Below are 12,020 nucleotides of genomic sequence, written 5' to 3'. Positions count from 1 at the left end.
ATTCAACAGGATTCTTCCAAGAAGATCTTTGAAGAGATCAAAGTTTACTGTCCTGAGATCCAGAGTTATGAGCTTGATTTTCACCATTCTGCATGCCCCCAGGATACTGAACTCCTCCATCTCATGATAATTGCAGACAAGGCTGTCTTTGACCTTCACACTTCCTTTTTGGCAAATATGAGCCTAACAGCTTTCCTCATTGATTCCTGTCACTTCCAGGAAGAATTTATCATGAATGCACTCCTGCAGCCTCCCAGATTGCTTGTCTTGTTGTGTTGTCCCTCCAACAAATTTTAAAGTTCCCCATGAAGATCAGAGCCTCATGAGTTGTCTGTCTGTTGAGTGCTTCACTTACTTTTCTCCCTGGTCAGATGGCTAGCAGCAAAAAAAAAAAAAAAAAAGAAAAAAAAGAAAAACACTACGCTTGTCTTCCTTTTAATCCTAACCCTTAACTGGCTCCTCATCCATCCCCAGGTAGAGTTCTAAGTACTCCAGCTTTTTTCCCTCACACGAAAAGCAACAGCCACTACTTGTCTTCCCAACCTATCCTTCCTGGAGAGACTGTATCCCTCCATTGCAATACTTCAGTAACAGGAAACACCTCACCATTTCTTTGTGATTCCAACAAGTTCATAGCCCTGCAACACGTATCTAATTCAATCTTGTTAATTCAAGATAATATGTGCATTAGTACACAGGCAATTAACAGGGACACCCCAGTGTGCTGTGTTCCAAGAAAAGGTTGGGGGGGTTCTCCGTATCAATGCCTTACAGGAATTTCCTTGCCTACGAGCAAGTGCAGAAGGTGACATTGCTTACACCCTATTTTGTTGATTTTGTGACACCTTCTCAATCACATCACCCTATGCCTTTTATTCTCTGATAATTGCTTCTTCACAAGGCTGCTATTTACTTTCTCTCTCCCCTATATCATTATAAAGCCCCCCACATGAGGTTAGCCATCCAATTGACAAGAACATCTTTGCCTTGCTTTGTGAGGTGGATTCTATCTCTCTCAAGCATTTTTACTCAGAAGATTAACTTCTGTGTCCATATTTCCCTTTTACTAAGGAGGCACATTAATATAAGAAGTTACCAAAGCAGTATTATCCTCTCTATATCTTAAACTTCCAGAAGACATTTAGAAAGTCTGTCCAATCTTTCAGCAATCTGGATCATTTGTTGTAAAATAAACACAGTTATTCACATACAGAATACATCACTTCTTTGGTACTGCGAAATGAACTCTGCTTGTGTTTACAGTTGTAAACATTTATAAATCAAATCAAAACCAATATTTCACAGAAAATTCAATTGTTGGCCTTAATAAGAGCTACTTAATTAATGAGTTATGATTCACTATCCAATATTTTGACTGTAGCTCATCAACCATTTTTAAATTCTGTGTTTCCCTAGCTCTTATGATTAGGAGGGTTAATTTACCAGAAATATTAAATGACAAACTGTAAAGAGAAATACCAAGCATACAGGAGTAGCTACTCACAGAAATAATATTTCTATACATTTTTATTTCATAATTTTTCAAAAACAAGGAAAAACAATGTCTACATTTTTATCACCCAGTATGAAGTTAGAAAAATAACGCTCCCAAAGTTAAAATCTCAGAAACTCCTGAAAAGCCACAGACTCTGTAAAGTGCAATCTTAATGCGAAACACTGAGCAATCTTTTGTCGTATAAAGTTAGAATAACAAGTTCACAAACGTCTTTGGTTTCCAAAGCAGTTTTACCTCATACTTGCCATTCAAATTGTTTTTTACTCTACATATCATGTCTGGAAAATTTTGGATAGATACTTTCCACTCTAGAACTGTATTAAATCAATTCAGCCTAATGACTTCTTTTTAGACATAAAAAATTTACCACTGACAACAGCAAACAGTATTTTTAAGAGCACACAAGAACTTCTTTAGTTCTGAGGAGTTTAAAGTTCGAATAGGTACCATAAAAGGGTACTGCATTCATTATGTTTGAAAAGCATTCTGCATATATAACTCTAAAGAATGTATAGAAGGCTGGTTTGAATATTTTGTCTATTTTTCTATTCCATTCTCCAGCTTCTCCTTCTGTTCCTTAACTACTCATATTAAGTTTTTAGCAATATTGTTTTTCCACTGATAGAAAATTTCGAAGTTTTGTTTGAGAAAAAAATGACTCAGAAAATCTTGGAAAAAATACTGTCTTGATTGATTTTACCCATGCAGTCAATTTTCTTCTGCTAGTGTTGAGACGTGTTTCACAATGATAGAAACCTTAGAGTTGGAAGAGATTTTCAAAGGCCACCTAGTCCGAATCCCCCACAACGAATAGGGACACCCACAGCAAGATCAGGTTGCCCAGCACCTGGTCCAGCCTCACCTTTGAAGTCTCCAAGGACAAGACACCCACATCTCTGGGTAACCTGCTCCAATACCTCACCGCTCTTGCTGTAAAAGACTTTTCTCTTATATTTATATGGTAACTGTTGAGTCATGGCTTGAACCACTGATTGAGCACCTGGGGAAAGGACCAGGTCAGACCTGGGAGCACAGGTGAATTGCCTTCACCTGTTCAACTGGAAGGGACGGAGCCTGACTGCACCTTTTAAGGGCTGACTGCCACTAGGAAAGAGTCTCCTTCTGGAGATTCCTCCTGTTAGCCTAGATCTTCAGAGATGGGTGAACAGTCCTTTTTTCCTTCCCTTATAACACCGTTCTATTGTATTAGTCTGTTTGTCATTACACATCTTGTATCACCATTGTATCACATTAATCTTTCTGATTGTTACAATATCTAACTTAAAACTACCTTCATTGAGCTTGAAACCATTTCCCCTTGTTCTATCACAACAGACCCTACTAAAGAGTCTGTTTCCTTCTTTTCTGTAGGTTCCCTTTAGATACTGAAAGGCCATTATCAGGTCACCTCAGAGCCTTCTCTTCTTCAGACTGAACAGCCTTAACTCTTTCAGTTTGTCCTTATAAGAGAGGTGTTCCTTGAATTATTTTCTAGACATGCTGTAACAGATCTGTGCCTCCCCTGTATTGAGGACTCCACATCTGAACACAGTACTCCACGTGAAGTCTCATCAGTGCAGAGCAGAGGGGCAACATCACCTATCTTAACCTGCTGACCATACTTCTTTTGATGCAGCCCAGGATATAGATGGCTTTCTGAGCTGTCAGGACAAGCTGCCAGCTCATGTGCAGCTTGTCATCCACCAGTACCCGTGGTCTTTTTTGGCAGGGCTGTACTCAGTCATTTTACTCTCTAGCTTGCATTGGTAGTGGATGTTGCCTTAATGCAGGTGCAAAACCTTGCATTGTGAGATTCAGTAAATCCAGAGCTTTACCTGGGTCCACTGCTCAAGCCTGTAAGTTCCTCTGGATGGCAGCATATCTCTCTACTGTGTTGACTGCACCCTACAGCTTACTGTTATCAGCAGACTTGCTGAGAGTGTACCCGATCCCACTGTCAATGTCATTAATGAAGATATTAGAGTATCAGTCTCAGCACTAACCTCTGGGTTAAACTCATCACCCTTATCCATGCAGTTATTGAGCCATTGAACACCACTCTCTGGATTTAATCCTGCAGCCAGTTCTTTGTCTATTGAACAGTCCACTCATCAAATCCATATCTTTTCAATTTGGAGAGGAGGATGTTGTAAGGTACTGTCAAAGGCCTTACTGACATCCAGATAGATGACATCAGTGGCTCTTCCCTTGTCCATTGGTGCTGTTACACTATCATAAAAGGCCATTAGGTTGATCAAGCAGGATTTGCCCTTGGTGAAGCCACGCTAGTTCTCTCATATCACCTCACTGTCTTCCACATGCTTTAGCATAACTTCCAGGAGGATCTGCTCCATGATTTCTCCCAGTAGATGTGAGACTGACAGGTTGATAGTTCCTGGGATCACCCTTTTTACCCATCTTAAAAATGGATGTGATGTTGTCTTTTTTTCCAGTCACTAAGAATATTGGCATTTTAGAGTATTTTAGACTAAAATATTTTTGTAAGTTTTCTTGAAGACCAAAGTGAATATTCTTTATATTTCTCAACTTAAATCTCTAGTCTGAATTTTCAAGTTTTTACTACGTATGATCGCAAGTTAACAGAATGTCTATGGCCCTTGTTTCTTTCTTATGGATAACTGTAATAAACCAATGGTATTTTTTTACATGGTAATCATCATTTACTTTCCTTCCACTAATGCATAATTGTTATTTGCCTTTTGACAACAACAGAAATACATCTGTGATTCAAATGAGTTTTGGAGTTTGAACCCAGGATGACATAATACTATCACAACGTAAGATTCTGTCTTCCCTGACTGAGTTGAGGATTGTACTTCAGCTTATGGACAGCCACACTTCTTAACTGCCCTATTCTATCATACATGTGATCTGTGAAGTTGTATCACACAGTATTTTCCTAAAGTCTGTCATGACTGTAAGATTACAGGAGAGATTCTAAAAATGTTCTTGCAGGCACCACTGAATTACTTCATATCTAGACATTTTCCCTGCTTTCTGCATCTCAGTTCCCTCTACCAGTTACACAAGCATATAACACCTACTGTACTTTTTAAAATAATGTAAAAAAAATCAGTAATGAACAGTTTCAAATATTTAAGGATTTGTTATATTTTATTTCCTCTCTGAACTTCCCCCTCGTTCCCCTCTGCTTCTATTAAGTGAAGAAATAATTTAGCAAGGTTTCCTCTTCACTGTAAGAAAAACAAAACAAAACAAAACACTTTTTCTATCCATTCTTTACTGGCTGTTTCTTAGATCACCACTGCTCCCCTTTCTGTCCCTCCAGGGCTTTCCTTCCTTGTCCCCCTTTGATTCTTCTCCTTTTTCGGAAGCTTTCATGTGTGAGAGAGATGAGCATTCATCACAATGTAGTGCAGTTCAGTGAGCACACGCAGCTGCAAGGATACTTCTTCAAACAAATAGGATTTTTTCAAAACCACCTCTGATTTTCTACATCTTACTCCCATAGCTGCCATCTCATATCCTGTGCTCACAATCCTCCCTCCTATCATCTATTCTTTCTTCTCCTCTTTTCTTAGTTTTTTTTCCCCCCTTTCCTAAATTTTCTGTCTTCTCATCACTCTTTTTTCCTTTTGTCTCCTTTTCTGCTGGTTTAACACAGGCTACCTCCTCTTAACGCAAAGCATTCTCTCCCTGTCTATTTTTTGAGACAAATGATTCAGATGGAGGGGCAAAAATTCCTGATTTCAGCCCTCTGTATGTTGCCCTGTTGTTGTGGCTTTGTGATATTATTGTTTTTTTGTTGTCAGTATTTCACATCATAACATCATGCAAAGCACTGGGAGTTAAAGAGTTAATGTTCCAGTTCCGTGGACCACTGTTTCTGGGTGCTTGGCTCTCAGAGGGGGAGGCAAGGGGCTGCATTCCCCAGAGGACTTTGCGCCCAGAGGAAGAGAGGTGGAGCCCCTGGCAGCTCAGGAGCCTCTCTCTTTGTTTGCTGCAGAGAAGTGCGTGCTGCCTTGCTGCTTTTTGCCTGCAGCTTTAGAGTAAGGTCTTCGGTTTGGACACTCTCTCTCATTTTGTTTGATTTGTTGGCTTCAATTCCAATTAAATTGTGTTCTATTGTGTTATTTTGCATTCTGATATCATGTTTAGTAAGTTAACATTCCTCAGATCATTGCCACTGCTGTTTCTAGACCCATTAGACCCATTTACTATCTCCCTGCCCTTCCCCCTTTTCCCCTTTCCCGAGTATGGGTTTGTGGGTCCTCTGTCTCATTAGTCACAGGACCAAGCCAGACCAGCCTGTGAACCACTGACACTTTTCTTTTTCTTTTGTAGGCCTGTGGGCCTGCTGTCCCCATCATGGACACAGATAGATCTAGAGACAATTCCGTGACATCTGTAGAACAGTATAAATCTTTAGAGACTACTTCACTAATACGCAGCAAGAACAGGAACACAAGAACCAAATACATGCAAAGCATGAACAATCAGCTTATTCCTGGGGCAAGTAGGTTTATTATTTAAGACCTTCACTTCTGAGGTAGCCAGCAGTCTCACTAATGAATATTTCTAGTTTTTCATATGAGTGTTGTTCTCTCTAGATACAATACTGCCCTTTCCTCTAGAATCAATATGAATACTTCTTTATATCTCAGGAGTTAGTGATTACCATCATAACCAAGAAAGACATTTGTTTAATGATCATCTTTAGTAGAACAAGCATCCTGAAAACACTTTTTTCCTCTAAAGAAAATTCTCTTAAGAATTACATGAAATTGATTCTTACCTTCTAGCGAAGTGACTAGATGAAAGAAGCAGACCATCCAGAGCCAATCCATTCCTGACACTCTTCTTGCACTGATGTCAGCATTAGAATCCATGAAGATTCTCTGTAGACTCCAACATATCAAATAAACACACACGACTCACTTGAATTGTTCAGAGGTTGCTTGGAGTGCTTTGATACCTTTGAGTGTTTTGGAACCAGCCCATAAACCGTTGACATCAAGTCAAAGCAGAGATCTTCACACTGAAATACTGGTTAAGGAAAGAGAGATGGAAACAAAAGTCAAGTCACAATAATACAGACCTGACATTTATAGTCTTACTGTATAATTTACTACTGAGCTACAGGTAAGAGAGTGGCAAAGACCCAGTAGATACTATATTCCCATACCTCCCACCCATCACCCTTCATTCTCAGTTGTTTTGTATGCTGCCAATAAACACAGATTTTGAGACATTCATGGCATCAGCAAGAGTGGATTTCCTAGATGATATACAGTGTATTCTTGAGTCTTAACCATTTATTTGTATTTTTGGCAATGTACTGTAAAAGGTTTCCATTCCAATTCCTCTGCGTTGTTTCTAAATTTCACCTCCTGTAATTACACTTTGTCTTTGGCAGTAACCACAACAGAAGAGTTTTCATCGTTTCTGGTAATAACAAATCTGCATTGTTGACATATTTCACTGTAAAAGTAACTACGTTTCAAAAGCATGAATATGTCCATGTAAACATCTTGCTACACAACAGTACTGAAGATGGACAGCATTTTTTTCCTATAAATGTGTCATTAGTCAGGAAGCAAGCACAAATGATTTTTAGGTCAAACAGCGAGCCTGCATCACAGCCAAGAAAAGACTACAAATCCAAATTTATTATATTAGTAAAAAACAGGTAAACAAAAAAGCCCATGACAACACTGCTATTGAGTACCTGACATCAAGGCTGCTCTCACAGCGAGGGAAAGCGTGGAGCCTAATCCAAGACTGCATTACATCAACCCAGTACAACAATTTTACTAAGGAAAGTATTTCTGGCCCTATCTGCCCAATTCGCTGAAAACAGGGAAGACAGGGAAGCATGGCTGAGGAGATAAAGAGAAAAATATATATATCAAGCAATATAAATAAGAAACGGTCTAGTAGCTCAGCTGAGATAGGGAAGGGAAGAGTTGTAATTAAAAAAGGGTAGGTTCAATGAAATTATCTGAAAACCCTGCAAAGGGGAGACTGAACAATTTTCAAGTGGAAGAGAAGCAGCAGCCTGGAAAGTATGAGATCAGGCAGTGGAGCGGAATTCGATTTGCTTTGTTAAAGATGAACAGAAATTACCATATGAAATGGGATAGTTCTCTTCTGCATTACTCCTACTGAGAACTCAAAATACCAAACCAGAAGCATCCTGAACATCAGAAAAAAAGATGTATGAAACTGAAGGGAAGAGAAAACTTTGATTCAAGGAAGTTATTTATGAAGAAAAGAAAATCAGTTACACATGACTGAGTAAAAGTGAAGATTACACAATGAGATGGAGGTAATGTAGGTGCTATGTATTAGTTTAATAATCTTGTAAATACCACAGGAGAAAAATATCACAATACAAGACTAAAAAGGAGAAAAATTTCAGGCAGAATGATCAGAAAACCCTCCTGTGTCATCTGAAATCTGGGAAGAAAACTGTAACTCCTATGTGGTGTTAGAAAGCGGCCTTCCTTTATTCCTCAAGATGCACACACACCAGGTGACTTGAGGAGCAAACGCACCCTCTCTGAGTTCAGGTTCTAGGTTTCAACAGTTAAGACATACATATGCAGTACACTGGAGTACATATTCACTTTTCCAAGGTCTCACAGATATGTGACAATGTCTCTTTGGGCATGCTCAGTTGCATTGAGGGTAGTCGAGTGGCCACTTACTTCTTTCCCTTTTTTCACCATCAGCTTCGTCACTGAAACCTCTGACTTGCTTTCATCCACTTTTCCCCAGCATGGAAAATTTCAGTTGCTTAGTAGTCCACAGTGAGCCAATTTTTGAAAAACAGTGTACGTGGAACCCAAGGAAAATGTCCCTGCACATTTTCAGATAAAAGATAGAAGTATTCTATTGTGACTCCAATACTTCTTCTGAGACAAAATCATTGAGACAGAAAAGTATTCTATAATGACCCCAGTGCAAAATTATGGAGGAAAAACAAGGCTGATCACTCACTAAAGCTGAAATGAAATGTTTCATAATATTACTTATGGATTCCTTTCACCAAACAAATATGTTGGTTCTTAAACTGATGTACTAATCTCTATTGCTAAACAAACCAACCTGTCTTGCTAGCACATAGCAGTGTCTTCCAAAAAAAGGGTTGCAGACTATTTCTTGAGCCATATGAAACAAGACTGCCTGTCTGACTGCTCTAGGTGCAAATATTAATACTCAGCTTCTGCCTCCCAGCTAATCTCCAATATTCTAATACCCAAAAGGCCTTTTTCAGGCCAGACAAATTTTACGATATAGGGACTTTTAAACATTAATTTTGAAAACAGATAAATGCAGAAATAAAAATCAAAAATTGAAGAAATATCTTTTCATTTCCATTAGTGGGATGGAAGCAGTCCACTGTTCAGACTATTTCAGTTACACAACTTCTGAATGACAAAGCAGGAAACAGAACATAAATTTGCTCTGGCTACAGGTATTTCATCCTAGTTGTGAAATTACTGTGCAATATGTAAAGAGCAAATCAGATTGCTACTGCAAAACAACTAAGCAAGTCTTCCACCATGAAGCCATGGAAATAATTCTGTCCCCATAGAGATCTTTTGTTTCTCCTTTCCTCCCTGCTTGTGCATCTATGCCTCTTTCAACACGTGTCCAATTTACTTTACTAGGTCCTGTGTCCCGTAAATTTTGGGACTCCTTATAATGCACCATATGGCTTCTGTCTGGACTATACTCAAAAGTTATTTTTCCCCAAAATTAATTGTGGCTAAAGCAAAAAGCTAGATTTAGTTTAGCAGTTAAAAAGGTAAATCTGTCAGATTTTTGGATTCTGCCTCTTCTACAGCCTGATGAAAAAATGGTTTTACCACAATGAAGGGTAAAGGAGAATATCAACAAAGCACATAGAGGAGTTGGAGAAAAGTTCTGGCCTCCCTGAAATAGTGACTGCCAGGCCTGCACACTGCTAACTACTGCTGTGCCTTTCCTGCCAGCACTTGATGCACGCAGAATTTGACTGCGCTCAAAGACACCCATCTAAAATTCTTCAGTTCCCCTACTGTTTCCTCCTTACAACAAACTACTTAAACAGAAACCTCAAACTATCTCAACCTCTACATTGCCCAATTCTGCTGTGCATACAAGTCCCTTTCTGTGACTTTCTCAGCTTACTATTTCTTCCAAAACTGCTTTCAGATTACCTGTCCTTGCTATAGAAGCCTCTATCCTTTCCTCCAAATCCAATGTTTGCGTACAACTTCCCCACACAGGATACTTAAAAAAAACTTTCTCAAATCTAAGAACTTTTCCAGATCATCTTGTTTTGTCCCACTGAAAGAATGCTTCTTTTTCCTTTTTTTTTTTTTTTTTTTTGTTAATTGGCTCCTCTAGGCCTGTACAATGAGCTTTCCTATAATACACTTAATTCAACAAACGTCCCTCATATTTATTATACTTCTTCCTCATACAAAGCATTTATATGCAAAACAAATGCACAACATCTGCGCTAGTATAACCTTTCCCCCTTTTTCACATTTTGCACTGTGACTTCTAAATGTGTATTATCCCTCTGTGGAGATAAATGAGCACAACCTATAGAAGAGTGAATAAACTACTTCATCAATTAATTTACAGTTTGCACACTGATTCATCATGTTTAGGAGTTTATACTTCCTTCCCATTCATGTTAAATGGGAAAACATGATGGTGCCATACATCAAATCAGAGGCCTCTTACTCCCTCAGGTTTCTTCTACTTCTTTTACAGTGAGATGCCCTTGCAACTATGATCATGCACCTTACTAGGATAAAGCTTATCCACTCAGCTTACAGTGCGGATGCAAAAAGCTGTCACTCAATGTCTGCAGCACTTTGTACATGACATAATACTGCCTACCTTCTTTTTTAAGCATAGTTACATTAACCATTACTCACCGAAATCTTTCTATACCTCAAACAGGAAGCAAACGAGGGTAGAATAGCACATAACTTACCACTAAGGGTTTTAAAATCACGAAGTTAATGTGATTTTCTACAAAATTAATCACCAGAGAACATACAGCAGCACAGAGAAATGTTTAACTGTGTAAAAAAGAAGAACTACGGACCACTAAACTCCTCCTGGTATGCCGAGCAGCCTAAAGATATCAGAGGAATTGTCTGTGCATGCAGTCTTTCAGCCTGTCCCATACTCAGAACTGGCACCTTTTTAGCTAACCACAGTGTTTTCCTTTAAATTTCTCTTCTCATTACCTGGCTATATGTCACAGCTTTACTTGTCACCCCAGTTTACCTTCCTTACCACAAACTGTTGGCCTTTGCCCTGAGTTTCCTTTGACTCTTCCCATTCCTTCCCATCATATTTCTACTATGCTTATCAAAAGGTTAGTATCCATTTTGTTATTATTGCAATTAAGAAAAAAAACAGTAGTCAGACTTTTAAAATTAAAGATACAAATTAAAGATCCCTTCTTTGCTGGTTAGGTACTTGAATTAAAATGTGTAGCAAGAACCACAGAATGTATGTTGCAGCTTCTGCATAAGTTCTCTTAGCACCTCCCAGGATCTGACTTGACAGTTTTTATAATGATTCATAAGTATCTCACACCAATCGAGTTTTCAAAGAAATATTGTTAATTATACTCAAGTTTCTAACGTTAACACCTGGATACAAAACCTTAGATTTATTCTATTAAACACATTATAGAATGTATATATGACCAATCACTTGTCTGATATAAACTTTCCTAAAAATAATAAGAACTGGAATGGCACAGAGGTTATTTTAGTTGAACTTTCACACAGTAAGAGATTGCTGAAAGAAGAGAGAATAGCAAAATAAGTAAGTATGATTCTACTGTGCTCTTATCATCAGCTTTACTCTAGTGTTTCTCAGGAAACTTCCCTTAGTTCTTCACAGTGCATTTCTAAGTATGCATACATACCGCATTATCGTCCAGTTTCAGTTGTTAGCTTTTACAGGTATTCTTTTACAAGGATACACAATTTTGAACAGACAAAAAATAGATAATTTTCAGCTTTTCAGGAATAGAATAAAACCTTTTTGTGGCACTGTGTGCAAGATTTTCTTTCCAAAATCCTAAGCAAAGAATTTTAGGTTTAAGAGATTCGACTTCGGGTATCCCTGAGAGTGGCCATATCAAAAACTTCCAGGTGAAAAAAATCTGTAATAGTTCAAATTCTTTGAAATAAATAAATAAATAAATCAGTGTTTCTTTCTCTTGTACAACTGACAAAAAAGTAATTTTAAGTAAATTCTTCAGGTTTCACAATCACTTCAAAGAAGTGACACCTACAATTTATAAGGACAAACTTGAAAAAAAAATCAAAGAAAAAGTTGCATATAATTTTGGCAGAGGAAAAAAAAAAGACATGGAAAATGAGATAAAAGGGGTTTGTAAACAAGGTATCCTTTCTTGCAAGTTGGGCAGAAGCTTACAAATTCCTCTTCACTTGATGTATTTATACTCTGGCCCAATAAAGCTTCAGATATGAAG

General features: G+C 38.2%; 1 protein-coding gene across 1 annotated transcript in view; it reads right to left on the bottom strand.

Annotated features, from left to right (window-relative positions):
* LOC122177753 (ephrin type-B receptor 5) overlaps positions 1-6,544 on the bottom strand; it is a 52,490-nt gene extending 45,946 nt beyond the window's left edge. The window contains exon 1 of the mRNA XM_042867458.1: positions 6,294-6,544. Coding sequence (XP_042723392.1) covers positions 6,294-6,387 — 94 coding nt within the window. The 5' untranslated portion in view covers positions 6,388-6,544. The remainder of the gene's footprint in view (positions 1-6,293) is intronic.
* Positions 6,545-12,020: the final 5,476 nt, after the last annotated feature.

Source organism: Lagopus leucura, unplaced genomic scaffold (genome assembly GCF_019238085.1).
Source record: "Lagopus leucura isolate 7727_CA_CO unplaced genomic scaffold, USGS_WTPT01 Super-Scaffold_100001, whole genome shotgun sequence".
NCBI classification, from domain to species: Eukaryota; Metazoa; Chordata; class Aves; order Galliformes; family Phasianidae; genus Lagopus; species Lagopus leucura.
Note: the sequence above shows the minus strand (reverse complement) of the source record. Positions and strands in the feature narration are given on the sequence as shown.